Source organism: Nomascus leucogenys, chromosome 22a (genome assembly GCF_006542625.1).
Source record: "Nomascus leucogenys isolate Asia chromosome 22a, Asia_NLE_v1, whole genome shotgun sequence".
In the NCBI taxonomy this organism is placed as follows: domain Eukaryota; kingdom Metazoa; phylum Chordata; class Mammalia; order Primates; family Hylobatidae; genus Nomascus; species Nomascus leucogenys.
In genome coordinates this window covers 126039304-126058589 of record NC_044402.1, presented here as the reverse complement: position 1 = coordinate 126058589, position 19286 = coordinate 126039304, and the positions used below count along the sequence as shown (strand labels likewise).

At 35.6% G+C, this 19286-nt stretch overlaps 1 protein-coding gene across 4 annotated transcripts in view; it reads right to left on the bottom strand.

Annotated features, from left to right (window-relative positions):
• Positions 1-18876, bottom strand: part of NYAP2 (neuronal tyrosine-phosphorylated phosphoinositide-3-kinase adaptor 2) — a 332390-nt gene extending 313514 nt beyond the window's left edge. For 2 of the 4 annotated variants that reach the window (XM_030802952.1, XM_030802951.1), the window contains exons 1-2: positions 15759-16341; positions 7711-7948 (exon numbers count right to left, since the gene is read on the bottom strand). In XM_030802952.1, the coding sequence (XP_030658812.1) occupies positions 7711-7931 (221 nt within the window). In that variant the 5' untranslated portion in view covers positions 7932-7948; positions 15759-16341. Of the gene's footprint in view, positions 1-7710; positions 7949-15758; positions 16342-16548; positions 17095-18546 lie in introns of those variants that run through there. The other 2 variants (XM_030802950.1, XM_030802949.1) reach the window with 2 other exon arrangements.
• Positions 18877-19286: the final 410 nt, after the last annotated feature.

Below are 19286 nucleotides of genomic sequence, written 5' to 3'. Positions count from 1 at the left end.
TATTTATTTCAGATATAGAACAGATACTGAGCTTCTTAAAATGTAAAATAAGTGCTAGGTCTAGGATATAATTAAAGTCAAAACAACCAAAATTATAAATAGCTCTTGAAAGGTACGTGAGAAGACTGAAGGAGGCTTACCCTAACAGGCACCTTTAAAGGAACTTTTTAAAATGTTGTCTCTAATCTGTCCTGGCAGGTGACTAGATGAAAAACCCAAGATTGTCTCTATTACTAATATAAGTATAATGTAAATTGTAAATTTATAAATTCTGAAGTTTGTATTAAGCATCTTGGGAACCTTGATGGCTCTAACTGAAAACAATAGGTCAGCAGGACAGATGCCATTTTGACTTGTTTAAGGGGACTCCTTAGATTAACTTTCCCCAAAGCATTGAAAAAAATATATAGAGCACCTATCATAAGTTAATTCATTTAGAATCAGCCTTGCAGATTAAACTTCTGGCTCAATAAAGAATTTTTCTGGTCTAATCGTATGGTTTGAGGAATAAAAAAAAACTTGCACATGCATTTGATTTTTTAACCAAAATTACTCCCATATATGAATATCTTGTTTAGCTTTGAGGAAGAAAATCTGGATGCATGATTTTTACAAAAAAACAAGCAAAGTAGCTTGTGGTTCCCTGAAATGATTAATAGAAAAGTGATTCGAATTAATCACAAACACAAGAGGAAGCTGAAATTAGACAGGGTTATTAAGATACTGGCTGCTGTTTAATCTCACCCGTTATCAACACATTAACCTTGTTTTCTCTGCCTGAGCACTAAGTCCTACAGCAAAATTAGGTCAGAAATTCACATCAGATCAGATCAGCTGATTCATTCCAGCAAGAACCTGACATGCTGCAGATTTGAGTTTAATTCTAGATAGGAGGATGGCTGAGGACTTTTTTTTTTATGTTGCTCAAAGCATAGGTTAGTTATACAGTATTTCTGTGCTACCTGTAGAGTATTCCCAAATACTCTTAGGCAAGCTGGTAGAGTATTTCTTAAAGTTGACAGTGTGTTTCCAAACCTTTGTTTAACCATGTTCACTTCACCTGTGCCATGGGGCTTAAACACTCCTTTTCATGTAGAAATAGGGTATCTCATTTTTCTACATGCTTCCAATTAAAACAAATCTAATAATATTAGCTATTCGTGATCAAAATAGCTATTCATGGTGCAATGAGTGGGTATATCATTCACAAAAATGCACTTCAATAGATGCTATTTCCACAAAGTCTACTGCCACAAATCATGGGTATGATCCCACAAGTCATTACTATCTAAAGAGGATTTACGTAACTGTTAACAGTTCTCTAATAAGAGCTCTTTGTGTAATTATGTCTTTTGGTAAAGTAGTCATTTAAAATATTAACCAATTCAAAACTTGGATATCATAGCCATTTGCTTTTTGGGCAGCAATGTATTAGTAAAGGAAAAACAAATATTTTCTTTATTTTTATTTTTGTTTTATTTTTCTTCAGGGTCCAAAGGATGGACTTTAGTGGTTCTTTTTGAGTAACAGAAATACTGAATATTTCAAATATAGATAGCTTTCAAGTATATATAGTAATATGCAATTGCATGTATTTTTTTAAAGGAGCTGTAAGTAATCTAATTCCATTTCTGTCACTTTTAAAGAGGAAATGTAACCTCATATAGATCCCTTGAGGGCATCCACAGGGAACAGAGACATTCCTAATCAGCCTAAGTAGTCCTTTGTGTCAGAACCACTTTGTTAAAGTCGAGAGCTGTCTTCCAGATTCACAATGTTTTGGAAAATTTAACTAATGTAGCATTTGTTTGATTAGAAAAAAAAAATCCTACCCTTACCTATGGTAGATATGATGCTCAGAAAGACATGTACTGGGAACAGATTTTCTTGTTGCTTTCAATTTAAAGGATGTTTCCTATATTGTTTTTAAAATACTATAGCTAATAGCAAAATGAGACAGTGCAGGGACCAGTTGCAGATTTAAGAAAGAAAACTTTGTTTGAAGGGACTTTTTGTGCATTTAGCATACCAGATGATCTCTGGATTGCCTGTCCTTCTCAGTGAATATCGTCACTTGATGGCCTAAACTTGGTGGCCTGTAAATAGTCAACTCCAAGGAAGGTGTTCACAGATACACCCAGGTACCGCCTTAAGGGATGTTTGTGGCTGGACTCTGTTCTCGTCGGTCACTTGCCTTCTTCTCATTGGCTGGTTCCTGAGTGTGTCAATGGTTCAATACACGACTATCTTTCCTGTTTCTTACCTTTTCTCTCACTCACATGATAAACTGGGACTTTGCAACCCATCTCAAGAGAACTCATTTCTGTGAAGCTATAGGTTTTGTGTGTTTATTTTCTTATAGGTTTTTCACAAAAAAGTAAATCTCATTTAACAGTGCCTGCACAAAACCATTAGGATTTAAAATAGCAGAAAAGATGAGCTACTAAAATATTTTTTCATTCTCCATTAACTTGTTTCTTTTAAGTCTTTTTCTCTCTTTCTCACCAAATGTTATTTGAAGCTGTTAAGAAAAACACTAAGAGCATCACTTTTTATTTATTTGATATTTTTTCACCCAGCCAGACTTTTGAGTAAAATCCCATTTGAGAAATGGAAGTGAAGGTATGAGAAAGTTAATAGTGACAAGGTGCTCAGGATAGTTTAAAAATAAGGAATTGGGCTCAGAAAGCCTAAGTGACTTAGAACACTGAGAAAGTGATGAGGATATTCTTTTTCTGAGAGCTCAGTGTTTTAAGCTTCCCAGCTTCAGCACAAAAGGCATTTCAGCGCATATGTGATCCAGAAGGTCAATCATATGAAATCCTATTTCCATTTTTTAAGCAATCCTTGGCAGTCTGCACGTTTCTGAAATTGCAACTGGCATATTTCACAGAGAATTATCATCAATGCCTTTTCAAGGTCAAACATGCCCCATCTTTAGATTTTCAGCATGTATATTCTATACACTAAAGAGCAGTATATTTTTTAAAAGCATCCAGCAGATATGTTACATAATTTTAAGTAATTAGGCTATGTTTATTAATGCCTCATTGAATTGTCTCTACCCAATGTAAATTGCATGCTAAAAATATTAAAACATGTGTTAGGTTTAGATGTTGGTCCTCTGTATCTTTCACCATCCCTGGAATCCCAAAATGCCACTGTGACTAGGATCTTGCTATGGACTTTCTCAAAATATTAAAAACACATTTTTTTTATTAAGAACATGGCAGCAATTCCAAAATTGTAGTCTGAGGAAATAATAAAAGACTGTTATTATTTTTAAATTGTCAGAACTCCAAGATATCCAGTCACCATATGAATCAAATAAAATTGAATTTGGACGTTATTGTAAGTACTGAGACTAGATCACTTGAGATTCCACAGCTCTAACTGTAAACAATAGGCCAGCAGGACAGACGCCAGTCTATCATCATAAGGAGGTTTAAGACTTTAGCCTCCTCCTCCTGTCCTATTTTTTATTTGTTTATTATTTATTTTTTTGGCCTGTTTCACTTTTCTCTCTCCAGCTTCCTCCCTTACCTATCCAGATACTGTCTCTGTCCTCACACTGTACATGGGTCCTGATTTTGGAAAAGAAAGACACTTGAGAAATCTCGAAAACTAGAAAGCTTTACTAGTATTCTGCCCCCTCCAAAGATATTTATATTTTAAATTAAAATTCTAGAAAAATATATTGGGGGAGGGAGAGTAGGAAAGAAAGGAAGGTTCTAGATAGTAAGACACGTACTACATTTTTCAAATCCTAGTGCACGTGCTGACTGTGAGGACGGTAATAAAATAGTGTTTGAGATATGATTGACCTCACCAGGTTTGAGGCATGGCCCACAAATGACTGTCTCCCATGTGTTCACCTGGTCAGGGTTCCTGCTGCCATCTGAGTCTCTACCTGTGACTGTCTTTGAGGTGAGGTCTGAGTGTGTCCTGATGGGAGTGATTCCTCTGTGCCTCCGCAGCGCAGGCATGGAACAGGCTTCCATCTTGGTTTACTTTCCTAGCCCACTATTTTCCGACTAGAGCTTATCCTAGACCCAAGCCTCCAGCTCTTCTCCACTTGGCAGCTTTAACTGTACTGAAACTTTTGGAGAAACAGGGAGAAGGGACTGTTCTTTAATTCCACCTTTCTGTTTCTTTTTCTACTATTCTCTGCTGCTCTGATGGTTTTTCACAAATTTTACCTCCATAATTTGGCTCCTGATTTAAATCTATGTATTGACTTTAGAGAACCAGGTTTGGGGACTTTTCATGCCAGTTTTTAGTCTTTCATTCATTCATTATATATTCATCCACATAATGTGGCATCTGTCCTCTTACCAGGGCTGAGCAGTCTGTGCTCCATCTAAATTGTCCTAGACGCCTCCCTTCCTACCTACTCAAGGACACTGTAACAGTAATTTTTCCCTTTCTCTAAGTCATCAGTATTTCTCTTTCTGCAGTAATCATTCACAACCACATTTTAAATATGCTGATTTTCTCCCTTCTTACAGGAACAAAATTTTTATTAAAAAAAGAAAAAAAGCCAGACGCAGTGGCTCACGCCTGTAATCCCAGCACTTTGGGAGGCTGAGGCAGGCGGATCATGAGGTCAAGAGATCGAGACCATCTTGGCCAACATGGTAAAACTCCACCTCTACTAAAAATACAAAAATTAGCTGGGCATGGTGATGCATGCTTGTAGTCCCAGCTGAGGGACTGAGGCAGGAGAATCGCTTGAACCTGGGAGGCAGAGGTTGCAGTGATAAATGATATATAAATGATAATATAATATTATTATAGTATAATATAATATTATTTATAAATTATTTATTTATAAATATAAATATATTATTTATAAATTATTTATTTATAAATATAAATATATTATTTATAAATTATTTATTTATAAATATAAATATATTATTTGTAAATAATTATTTATATTCTGCTTCAAATCCTTTATTTTCATTCTGTTGTGAACATAATCCCATTGAGTTTTGTTCCCAGCCCTTCAATGAAATTGTTCTTATTAATAACACAAATGTGGTAAAAAGCAATGGTCAGTTCTCGGGCTTCAACATATATGATATATCAGCCTTTGACATTTCACTCTAAGGCATCATACTCCTTTGTGGTTCTCCCCTCTCACTAACCGTTCTTACTGAATTCTTCCACTGTTCCTATCATATGAGCAAGCAGGTGCCTCCAGGGGGCAATCCTGGGTTCTTTTATCATCTCTATTTAAATTTAAGTCCTCGGCTCGTGATCGTGAAATCTATAGACTACAACTCTCACATTTGTACCTTCGGCTTGGAATTGTACCATAGCTCCAGATTCTTTACTCAACTGCCTTTCCATCACCTCCACTTGGACATTTAAAAGGCTTCATAAAATCGTCATACCAAAGCTGAGCTCCTGTCCCCCCATCAGTTACCCTAAACTTGCTCCCCTTTTAGTCTTTGCCATTGCATTAAATGGAAACATCATTCTGCTAGCTTAGGCAGAAACAAAAGAAAGTAGAAAACAACAACAGAACAAACCTGAGGGCCACCTCTAATTAATTCTTTTCTCATGCTCAACTACTGCATCTCATCAATCAGAAAATTCAAATGGTGCCCATAATTTGATTATTTTACACCACCTTTACTGCTATTATCCCAATGCAAACCAACGTTATCTGTCAACAGTTAGGACACAACAAAATGATGTACTTCTGCCTTTTGCTCTATTCTCAAGTAGGACTAAAATTTTATCTTCTGCTTTTGGGGAGAGTAGAAGTGAATGTGTCTAGATCATGTGGGACTTCTTCAGTTCAATGTGTGATCTGAGTTATCTTTACTTTTATGCTATTAACATAGTTCTGAAAAATACTGCTTTATCAGACTAGCAGGAATCAACTCAAAGTTCACATAAATGGATTACTTAGACCTCACTTATTATGTAATGACAGGGTTTTGCTGTGTCTCCGTCTACCTAAATTTCTGTTCCTAAGTCCCTTGGACTTTAGTCCTCTGAGGTTATGCCCCTTTTGGAACACTTGACAGTTAAGCACCTAAAAATTAGCCATTTTTGTTGTCTTAACAACTATGAATCTTTAAATAGAAACTTACTGAAGCTCGTTAATGAAATACAGAAGCTAGTAGAAGAGTGATAAGCACACTTTGGGTGTTCTGTAAAAGCTAATGGATGATCCAGAAAATAATTTTATTTATATGCTTATAGAAAAGGATTTATTATTGAGTTTTAATGCCAAGATTACAAACTTCAGACTTTAGAGTTCTGAAGTTACTTTCAAAAACATGTAGGCCATCCGTTGTATTCTGAATTTTAGAAAACTCAGACTCTAAATACTCACACACAAAAAAATGTCCATCAAAAATACTTCACAGAAAAAAAAATGTCCTAAGAAGGCATTTATACACTCTAGAAAAGAATCATGATACCAGTCAAAATTGGTTAGAAATCAAAATAACAGTCCTCAACAACAAATTGACTTTAAATATAAATACATGCAATTGTGAAAATGTTGATCAATTATGCCATTTCTATACCTGATAATATATTTTCATTTTAATAGTCCAGAGAAAAAAGTGTTCTCTTTTAAAACAATCTTGTACACCATTCCTTTCTATTTCTAGTTTTTTGCTTTCAAATCATCTCTCTCTCTCTCCATAAAGTTATTTTTAATTAAATTATTGGAGTAGTGTGATCTTACATAGCTTCTTTATAAGCATGAATAATTCATTTTAAGAGAACATTTTGGTTTTTTAAATATCATAGCGTTCAGAGATGATAAGCAAAAGTATTAATGCCAGATTAGATGAAAAATCTCCCAATGAACCATCAAAATATCTATCATATTATATTATTATTCAGTTATCAAGTTAATTGATACGGATTAAGTCCCTATATTCTGGATTTTGCACTTAGTAAATGAACTTTATTTGAAGAAACAGGACTCCATCTGACACAGGTGTCTCCCTGTACCACCAGAAGACACACACATGCAAACTGAAAATATTGTAACATTCTTTTTAAAAAATCAAAAGATATGCATTCTTCTTTTGGTGTCGGCGATCTAGGAAATTTAACCTCAATTTGGAAGGCCACCATCTGGGGCTTATCAGCTAGTAGCTGGTAGGTTTTGCATCATAAAAGTAATTCTGTTTGAACAAACTTGTGGCACTTGGAACCAAACAAGAAATTCAACAGCCATAAAAGTCTGCATAGGGAGAGCACACCCTGAGGATTCTACCTGCCTTCAGAGGCTCACATAAGTATAATTATTGATGTGTCTTGGCCATAATCTAGAAAGAAGATGAGCTCCATTTAAAGGTAAGAACTATAACCAAAGGCCATTAAAGGTAGGGATTTTCATCAATCTTGGGCTATTAAAGGTTTTGTGTGTTCCCTTGCATCTTTGCCAAGAGGTTATTGAGTATGAGCTTTTGTTCAGAGGAAATTGAATTTTTCCCCATCCTGTCTGTAGCTGCATATGCACACACACAAGGAAATAACTTTTGTTAACTAAGGATGCTGTTGGCAGGGTGGGTGGTGTTTTTGTTATAGTTGAGGGGTCACTTTCATATGCTCTCACTAAGTCTAACTGACTCTGGAAGACCTTTTCTGACCAAGTGACAACATCACAACTTTAGCAGCCCTCACGGACTTTCTCACATGCACAAAACTCGAAACAATTTTATTTATATTTACCGCTTTATTGCTTCTTCTTGTCTTCGGCGTTTTTCATTCTTCTCTTTCAAATAGGCCAGGTTAGTTTCATTTCTCAAGCGATCATTCTCTCGAGCAATATCTGATGCATTCTGAATAACCAAGCCATCATAGGCCTTCATCCCCATATCCTCAATGTACTGGAGAAATGTGTCCAAAGGGTCTTCCTCAGGATTAGAACTCATCATCTTGGAGGATATCATGTAAAGAGGAACACTGCCTGCAGGGTGAGCACACATTTTACTTTTATCCAGGGTGGGGAAAAAAGCAAGGTGCTGTTTATTATCCCTAACAACTCAAAACTCCAATGATTATGGCCAAATCCAATTGGAGAAAATATCTCACTAGAATAATTACAACCAGAATATTTGAAGTAAATATTAAATAAGTGCTACCTGAGTAGCAAACCTTCTCTCAAAGCAGCAACACTAGCAGGACAAAGGCCAAAGCTCTTGAACTAAAAGATGATGGGAAGGTGTAAATACTGTATGCAAAGTTAAACATTCGGTTTGCATAACTACAATAATAATTTTGTTTCTTAAAATGTGTTTTCACACAAAGAAGGTATATAAGATCCAAGCTTCGTGTATTTCTGATTGCCATAAATACTTTTCTGTTCAATTTCAAGCAAAATGATGTAATTATTTGGAAAGAACTTTTGTACATATATGTGCTTTCCTTAGTTTTTGAAATTAAAATGTATGAATCTGAACTATGTATGCACAATATAGTTGTAGTAAAAGAAAAACACATTTCTAATATAACTTGTCTAGAAACGAATCCTTTTTAACTCTTCATTTCTTTCCATAATATTCCTCCATAATGCCTTCATACTACAACTAAGGTATCATAGATCACTAGGACCACATTAGTCCTGACCAGTCTGGTAATTCAAGCACTGACAACTGTTGTCTCATTGTTACATGAAGTTTTCAAAACTTGAGCCTCAGAAGGGATTACTGAGAAACCAAAATTAAATCAAAACAAAACAAAAAAGCATAGGAATTTCAACTAGTATATATTACTCTCAACTGTAAAATGATGCTAGTAATAACTCCTACCTCCTGCTGATGTGAAGATTAAGAGAGATGAAGACTGTAAATAATTTAGAATAGAGTTCAACAATAGTAAGTGTATGATACTATTAGCTAATATTATCATTAAAAAGTATGAACTGGCAGCAATAGTAATGTCAAATGGATATGTGTGGCTAGATGGGTAGATGGACAGATGGATGGAAGGAAGCCTTACTGTCCTAATTGCATATTAATTGTGAAATAAGAAACTGGTATAATTGAGTCAGATTAAAAAACCAAAAGCAGAGTCAATTAACAAGGGGAAAAAAATTCTCCATTCAAAAGTTATCAAGTCCCTTGCATGTTTTACTTTCTTTACAAGACTTAGAAAGATATTTTTAAAATATCAGCCCAACTATTTGATGTAAAATTCCCAGACTTTCACTTTTTCAATTACAAATAATTTTCATTCTGATTTTTTTACAGATATAATCATGTTCCAAAACCTGGATAATAACTATGGAAATTTTACTTCCCATCAGACTTCATTAGCATTTCAGCTGCCAGTCAATCCATATTTGATTTGGAACCCTTCCTGAATTTAAGGATTTTTCTCTCCTATCTAAGAAATTATTGAAACTGGAGTCTACAAAAGGTTGTTTATTGACTCTTGATTTTTATGTTAAGTTTTTGTATGTTTTGTTTTATGGTAAGCTGTAATGGGTTAGCAAATGAAATGGCCTTTTAATTCCAACTATCTGGTGTAATTGAATTGTATTTTACTATCAGTCCATCAGATTAGATGCTTACATGATGGACACTAAGAATAGTAAATTAATGCTACAAATGATTGCAATTTGGGGAAAAATACAAGAAAATGATTCTCAGAGAGCTAAAGCATTGCCATTGTCAGGAATTCACTTCTACCAAGGACTTTAGCACTAGGAGTGCCTGGATAAAAAAGATCAGCATAACTTCACGACAATTAATTCTACTCAAGTTAAGCAAGCCAAGTTATTATTACAAGAATTCTAGAGATAGTGCCTCCGGCTGGAAGATGATCACTCCTTCTTTGCCCTCTAGCAAAACTGTATATTTCCCAATTGAATAAGGCATTATTACCCAGAGGTTTTTTTTTCCTTAAGTTTTCCTCCAACCAAAATGACACCAGAGATTCCTATGCAGTTTATATATTCCAAATATCAATAAGGTTATTTGTTTACCTCTGAAAGTTAATTACCTTCCTAAGTGGTCTTTCAAATTGGCTGGAATTTAAATTATTTTTGTTCTGAGAAATTATTAACTAATAATATTATAAAGTATTTACACTATAGAAAGATGCATTTTTTTAAAAAAAAAGGAGATCAAATTTTTTGAGATGAAAATGAACAATGACATCTAGTAAAACTTCAAAGTAATAAAAATTGAATAAATGTTTGTACACATGCTCCTGCCACCTAATTCTAGAAAAGTATTAAATTCCATGACCATTCATTTTTTCAAGTTATTTGTTGAGCATGTGTTATGAAAGGCCCTAATGAAGGCAGAATTGTGACCCTCTAGATGTCTTCATGGCAGTGTTGTAGCAAAATAAATAAATAATTGCAATACTTGTGACTAGTGTTGATTTAGGTGGACTTCACTAGCTGGTCATACATGTTTTATTTTCACTATTTTTAAGGGTGAACAAGAAACATTTTTCAACAATCATGTTTAGTCTCCAAAAATGGTCACAGGCCCTATCATTGTCTAAACATCACACCTCTTTGTTTACTTGTCCACATGTAAAAAGTATAATAGTTTGTAATATTGAGGAGGCTGTGAGGTTGTCCTGAAGGGCATGGATACAGAGGCTGGCAGAATGGCCTAGAAACCCCAGTGAAGGCACCTCTAGCTCTAAGACTTCGTACAAGTTAATTACTGTTTTTAAACTTCAATTTCCACATTAAAAAAAATAGTGGTTGGAATAGACTCATGTTGTGAGTATTAAGTCAGAAATGCATAAAAGTATTCCATAAATTTAACTATAATTAATAGTCACTAACATTACTGTTAGTTTCCCAATTCTTAAAAGTGGCTAGAATTATATTTAATAATAATATAACTCCTTGATAAATGTAATTTTACTTTGAAACAAAGGTGAGTACAATGTTTATTGTAGTGCAACTTCCTTAAACATGCATGTGTAAATGTGTAAATGCAGGCCAGGTTAGGAGTTCATACATTCTTCCCCCAATCGAATCTATATGGACAGCTCCACATAACCATTGTCCCCCATTGTCCACATCTAGAAAATAAAGAAACTGGGACATATGGACCACGAAGCTCATCTCATCTCTCAAACCCTAGATCTCCACCCGTCCAAGCTAAAAGTGTTTCTCAGGCAACTGAACTATGAGTAAATAGATTCATGGCCTCACTAGAGAAAAGAGAACCTTATGTTTATTGTCTACTTCATTACAATTGCTACCAATTCAAAGCAGTGAGAACCTACAGGCAAGTACAACCATAAATCTCTTTGTTTTTCAGAAATTTATATTTACACCTAAGATAGATACTGAATAAGGTATGTTATAAACCACCAAAAACTTGGCTGCATTTTGGCAGTTAGATATTAAGTCAAGTTTATGTCTGGCCCTTAAATGACAATTATGTATGCAAGAATTTTATAAAGACTTGCCTTGAACATCTAATCCTATGTCAGCATCCTAGAAGACTCTATTTGTTAAGAGCAAATGGCCCCTCTCCTCCAGGTAGCATCTTTAGCTCTGTCTCAGTAAATAAGGGAAACTGGCTTACTGGATCATTAACTGGTGCATGGGGTATTGGGACAACAGATGGGTGAGACTAAGGTGGAACTCTGGCTTTTCTACAGGCATCCCTTTTAATTGAGTTCATCCCCTTTAATTGAGTTCTTTGAGTCTGTTGCCATTTTTGCTCAAAACAAATTAGATATTTTAGCCCCTTCCCTGCTCCCTGAGCATTGGTTGAAAACGAGCATCCATGGTCTTCATTCAGAAGACAGATGTGTTCTCTTTGCAATGCACAATGTTGATACAAGTAGTGCAACACTGTGTGTGCATTCCTTGAAATTTGTGGCCAACATTTAAAATTTGTGTCAGGGACCCTCCTGGGAAAGCACCTAAAATGACCGAGATCGGATTTCCTGTACAATCTACAGATACCTTCACATCCTCCCTCTCTGCCTTTCCTCCACTGTGGTATTCTGCATTCACAAAAGGCTCTTTTTGTTTAAGTTTTTAGATTACTGTATCTAGAATCATCGCCATTCTAATATAAGTTAAAGATGTTGGCTTTCACACAGCTGCATGGTTAATTGTTCAGCTTTATTTTATTCTTTCACTTTGTTATTTACATCATGTTGACCACACCCTTCACAAAGATCACTTTGAATAATACTGTGACACTTCCCAAAATTTGAAATTTCACTCCAGCCGGCTAAATTGCACCAAATTAAACTGGTTTAATTCTTACCATAAGTTAAATACTAAGCATTTAACTGTTTATTGAGTTAACCATTTTCTTATTTTCTTTTGTGCAAGGCCATCATTATACTTTACCAATGCTGAACCTAGAGCTGAAAGTAACATTCCATTTCTTTACAATTGTTTCCACTGAAATAAAACTACCCATTATATACACATGTGGAGCATAAGCTAAGTCTGCTATGTCAAAATAGAATTCATAGAAACATTAAAATATTTAAAAAATAACTCGTTTTTTCTTTTTCTATACTTTCCTGCTACTGCTTCCATCCAGAGAAGTCAAGAAGCTAAGACACTATGTGACCCTTAGTTCCGAAGCTTAAAAAAAAGCAGGATTTTTGAGAAAGATGTGTATGCAAAAGAATCAAACTAAGATTATAGATTTATGTGGGCTATTCCCATTGTAAATTAAGGTATCAATTGTGTGTGGTCTCCATCTACCAGAAGGTATTTAATGTGGCACCAACTAATATCCAGATTGAGTTCCCCAAGGTATAGAAGGCTTTTGATTAATTCCAAGATATTGTTGAATCAAGGGTGTACAAAGAGTCAGATAAATATTAGGCATTCCATCTTCCTTCTCATACATGGTTAAGCATTTCTTTTCTCTTTGCTTCAGAGCAAATTTCTTCATGAGTGTAATTTCATACATTGTGATATCAACCACTGCAGTTCTATAAGGACTGGCTAGAATGGACATGTACACTGATTTGTCAGGCAGAGCCTTCCAATGGGCAATTTATCTCCATTTACCAAAAGCAGAGCTTTATAGGTACTAGTATCATCTGAGTAAGTTAGTCCAGTAGACTTCATAGGCACAGGTCCTTTTATCTTTTATTAAGGTATTTATCTGGAATTTCTGTTATGTAGCTATTCTCCATCTGAAACTTTTATTTTCCAAGATATAAAGTTGTGACAACTCTGTTAATTTGGTTATTTGCCACATATACTAACTGGTGGAGGGAGAAAAGGCTCTGTTTTGGGAGAGAATGGCTTCCTAATCCTAATACCTGAAGCTCTATGAGAAGCTTCCTTAATTTTAGGCCACAGTTAATCCTACAAGATAATCTTATAGCTATAATAAGATAGTTTATTTTGTGCGATTATTATAATGCTACTTGTGACCAGCCTGAAGAACACAGCACATAGAATGGAACAAATGTCCTGATGGAAACCTAAATATTTTACTTTTATTGTACTTCACATTTGTGTTTTTATTTTATTTGCAGAGGGGAAAGTTTTCTGGTCTCCACCTTTATATATTTCTGAGCTCTTTAAACCACACCTGTCTCAATGCTGTGAGGAAGTTATTAGAATTTGAGTTATTAAAATTTGAGTTTCCTTCCTACTCCAATCATTACATCTTCTTTGACATAGAGAATCCTACTTTTTTTCTAGTAGTATTGATCCAATAAAAGTTTCCCAAGGCAATTTTGACTATTTTTTGTTGTTTTTGTTTAGCAGGAGAAAAATATCTTTTACAACTTTTGCATGTACTCAAACCAATTTGAAAACATATTGTGTATGAAAATGTAAGTATTTAAATAATCAGGCTTCTGATACATATGTAAAATACATATGCAAATTAATATTTAAAATTTGCTAACTTCACATAGGACCAAATCATCAGACTAGCCTGGTTATAACCCATAACACATGTAAACCATATCAAATTTTTTTTTCTGATAAAATCTTATAATTTGTCAAGCATTACTCCTATAATTTCACTTTGATTATGCTTGAAATCCTACTCTCTACCCCACAAATGGTCACACTCATTTTCTCATTCTCAGTGTCATCAAAATGCAGCTGTTCTGCCCAAAATGGGAAATGTTGAAGTTACAACCAAGAAAGCTTGCTAAAGTGACTACAAAGACACTGATTGCTTTTTTCTCAGAAAGCAGATTACTTTGCAGTGAGTTTTTCTCCACTATCTCTCTTCCCAAAATGAGTAAGATAGGCATAAATCGTGTTAATGCAGTAGCATCATGAATTGGTATCTCCCCCTCATCTTCCAGGTTGTCATGGTGCTGTTTGCCTGTGGTGTAAAGAGATTGTACATTTCCATTAATATTAGAGACTCATGCAAAATGCCAGTGGCTGAGATACTTTTTGGAGGCTTGGGCCAAATGGTTGCAGATGCTTACAAGGCATTATTTGCAAAGTAGATGTAGTCAGTCTAATAAATTGCTGACTGGAGCTACAGTGGGAACCATCTAATTGAATTGGGAGTCTATATTTATTTTTTTAAACAATAACCAACCTTCTTGTGTCTAGGATTTTTACACTCCTCTTTCTAAACTTGACAGATGCTTCAAGTCCTCAGGCTTCTACACTGTCCCTTGTGCAGTTGCAATATTTCTGGTCTGTTTCCACTAATTCTCTAAACTGTCTGTGTCCTTCACACAGTCCCTTTCTTTGCTGAGTTGGCTCATGTATGTTGCACTTTCCATAGGAAAACAAAATAATTTCTGCATTTGTGGACCACATAGTCTCATTAATTTGTGTAATTAGTGCTTGACAATATATAAAATAAATGGAAACATTGTCTAAAATGTGAAGAATTAGGAAGAGAGTTAATTTTCACTCTTTCTCTGTATTTGTTATTCCACACTACTTGGTTATAAATGCTTGGATGTTAAAATGACTAAAACTACATCATGTAAGCTTTGCATTTGAATTTCATTATTTTTTGGCTATATTTAGAAAAAAATCCAATTCTATGGTACCAAAACAACTTTAGTATTTCCCAATGATAGTGAAAAATATTATTTTATGTAACAGTTTTTCCAGATATGAAATACCCACATGGCTTGTATTTAAAATATTGCTGAGTAGTTGGAAAAATTAGGATGGAGACACCCCAACAAAATAAGAACAATGTCCCAACTAAAACAAGTCCACCTAAAGTTTTACAGGAAATATTTATTGTGATGAGACTAATAAAATCTTTCTGACATTGAATAGTATTAAAAAATGTTTCTCAAAGAGGTTTATGTCTAATCAGTCAGAAAGAAGCAGTGTCGGCTTTGCAGTTTGTCTGGTAGTTTTGAATTTTGGGGGGTACTGTGTCTTTTTTTCCTGAGAATGTAAAATTGGGCTCTCACTGCTGACACAAATGTGCTAAGAGACTGTTGTAAAATATTTATGGTATGGAATAGCGGATAAATAGCTAGCATGCACAACTTGAATGCCAATTAATACCCTGGAAAACATTTTCAATGCTTTTAATAATTCAACATGGCTTATTTTACTAATGAAAATCTAGTTTAACCATTTCCATGGTAATGTAACTAAGTGGGTAAGGGAGTAAAAATAGCCTCAGGCTCACTAAAGCCCTGGATGCCTTCACTGTGGCTTTATTTCTGCTCCACCTAATAAGGCATGCAAACTTCAGCATTAAGTATCCCTAACTAAAATCCATTCCATTTTATCACCAAATTGCTTGATCTACTTAGTGCTGGATTCAATTAGCATGCTTAGAGAATCTGAAAAATGAGATACATACCAAAATTTAAGTCCCCAGGGAGAGCTTAGTGCAATAACCAGAAGGTGACTTGTGTCTGTCAGAGCCCTCTCTCACGGTTGATCTCAGGGCAGTTCTGTAGGAGTAATCCAGCACCATAAGAAATAGACTTGTAGTTCAGCTCAGTGTTTCTTCAATTAAAGTGCATTGTGTCTGGATGGGAAAAGTGTCGACTCCCAGATTCTTCATCCCTAGGTCAGAGCATTCTCGATGTCCTTCCTATCAGATAAAATGGCCTTTAAAGTTTGCTAGGAAGATGCAGTGGCGGAAGACAGGTGCTTGCTTCCTTAAATCGACATTCGGAGAAAAGAGGGCATAGCTAATGGGTGGGGATGAACACACAGCCCCTCTCCTTCCAGGTCCAGCAGGGAAGAAATTGAATGATTTTACCCACTTTGCTACACAGATGATTACAGGACCAGAAGCGATCAGCAAGCTGGCTAATGTACCTCATTTGATTATATTCTGCGAAGACAAAAATAAATGAAAACAAAAAATCAGAAACATCCTTTCTAAATGTCTCCTTTCAGCCAAAATGATGCTCTTTCTCATTGCCACTTACATACAGAAGGTTTGGAGCAGCCCAGCTTGTGGCATAGTCCCTCCCCCGTGACAACCAGCTCTCTCTCTCTCTCATTCTCTCTCCCTCCACTCCCTCCCTCCCTCCCTGCCCCTGACTCCCTCCCTTCCTGCTTCTCTTTCTCCTCTCCAGCTGCCTTAGTCTGTTGAAGCTGCTGCTGATTAATCAGGGATTCTGAAACAAAGAACCTACCTTCTGAAATAAGCAGTAATCTTTCTTCTCTGTTTCTGCAATCCGTCTGCATTGAACGGCAAGGCTGCCAGCGTTCTAGCACCTTGGATAGTTCCTGCTCACTAGGCCCATTGGAAAAGGGAGAAGCAACTGAAGAAATTGCAAGAAACCGGAAAGCGGCATCGTTCTACTTTGGATTTCGGCTCCCTGGGGGCTCCCATCCTCATTAAAGGCCTCACATCTAGGCAACAGAACCTCTCTCTTTTATCTAACTGAGCTGAAGTCTGATTAGTAAATAATAAAAGGAAAAGAGGGTAAAGAAACACCCTTCATTTATATTCACTATAGCACTAATTCAGTCTTTATGGTGAGGAAAAATATAAATCCATTGAAAACAAATGTTCTTACTACAGAGAATGGTTAAGTTATAAGCATTTCACCCCTGGCATGGCTAATGAAAATGAGCAACAACTTAAATGGAACATCTAGATCTCAGTTTGATACCCTTATTTGATATCAATTTTGCCTCCACCCTCCCTGCACAGCCGAGCCATGCACACAATTACTGCTGACGTACTTCAGGCTGCTGCTTGGGGAGAGAGGGGAGGAGCCTTTTAACCTCATCAAAACAGCTTCATGCCACCTGCTCCCATGGCATGAGAACAAAACTAGCCCACTTAGAAAGAACATGCACAGCACACACGTGTGTGGAACAAAGGTCTTACTCAGACTGCGTATTTTTTTAACTAAAATAAGATGCAAAATAACTATGACATGTATGTTATTAATTCCTATAGACTCATTGTTAAAATTAAAGTCATTCTATTTCTGATATTTCCCAAAGACTCTCCTCATTCTGTTCTTAGTACTCTACTGAATATATACATATATATCACATTATATACCACCACTTATATATGTGAGTGTGTTTGTGTGTATTTGTATTTATTAAGCTCAAAGTTTTTCTCATACTTGCTCCTCCTCAGTAAAAACTAAAATGTACATGTTTTAATCTATTAACTTTGCACTATGATAAAAGGAATAATATATAATATGTTTCTGATGGATATGAGCTTAAAAAGCAATTTTGATGGGAGGGGATGTGCTTATTATTTGATAGTGACCTGTAGATTTTTCCCCTCACATTCCTTTTCAGTAACTCATTGTAAATGACCTTCACTTGCAGGTAGATTTTCCCAAGAGTGTTTTTTAACATCTATATTCATAACCAATGTCTTAGAAAATAGTTTTCTGAATTTAGTTTTTAATGCATTGACAGACCACAAAAATAAACTTAAATTCACCTTTCTAATTCTTAAATGTCACCTGGGACTGTGCTATAATTTTCTTAAATTATATTTATTTAACTTATAAGTACCTGGGGAAAAATAAAATCAACACGTTACATTACTATAAAGCTTTTCTATTTCACATGTTCTGAAGTGCATTCCTGAAGCTCATCACTTATTTCTTGGTCTTTGTGTATCTAGCTTTTGGTTGGAACAGGACATCTGTTTAATTTTAAGAAGGATTCTGCAAGATTAGATAGATGAAAAGAAAAGAAGGAGGAGAAATACAAATGGGGAAGAGAAGAGACCACACCTCTCTCATATTCTCTTCCCCCCATCCCAATGCTCTCCCTTTCCCTCTCTCTCTCTCTCTGCCTTGTGAAGGTTCTAAATACTTAGCACATTGCTGAAAAGTGACTCAAGCACCACTTATAAACTAGTAACAGCCACCACACTGTGATCAAGAGGCTTATTAATGTGCCGTTATTTTTGGTAGTGAAGTGTTCTCATAGATGTTGTCTTTCAGCACACTACCAAAGGTGGAAAAAAATTCTTTACAAAAAAAAATTATTGACAGACATTTTAGAAAATGGAAATACTTTATCATGACTGATAATTTTGCCAGTCTGGGGGTCTATATTTTGAACTATAGAGAGCTTGAATAAGCTCTAGTGTAAAGCCCATTTCTATGTATGAGAAAAATACTACCAAGATAAGTAAACTGACTTACTTCCAAGCTCACGTTTATTGCCTCATTAGGATTAAGACCCGAGGTCCCTGGGCTGACTGCAGGTCTCCTCATCTTTGGCTAGTACAGTGGTTCTCAGTCCCCTTGATTTCATGCACCAGAATAATCCAAACAAAGTGAGGAGAGGCTGACATACAGTTGCCAAGCATAAAAAATGAAGAATCTGCCATTTCCTTACTACAAAAATTCAAAAAGTAAAAGGAATCTTTATATTAGAAGAATAGAGAAAGCATATTTATAACAATAGATGGTCTTTTAAGTTTCATATATTCAACTTTAGGAAAATATATCTTTTTCTTCATTTCCTTCCTTCCTTCCTCCCTCTCCTCCTTCCTTCCTTCCTCCCTCCCCTCCTTCCTTGTTTTGTTTATTCTTTCTTTCCTTCCTTCCTTGCTTCCTCCCTCCCTCCCTTCCTCCCTTCCTTCTTTCCTTCCTCCTTTCCTTCTTTGCTTCCTTCCTTCCTTCCTTCCTTCTTTCCTTCCTTCCAATTTCCTGCCTCCCTGCCTTTCTTTTCTTTTTCTTTCTTTTTCTCTTTATATTACAGGATAGGGCTTGAGAATCATCACATTTTACCAACCCCATTTCTCAATCCCATACTTTCCTCATTCTAGGTGTCAATGTCACTGACAGGGCAATATATTCTATGGAGACATATTAGTGTATAGGAGTTTATAAAACCTTTGAGGATCGTGCTGAGAAGGACCCCAGAATTACTTTAGGTC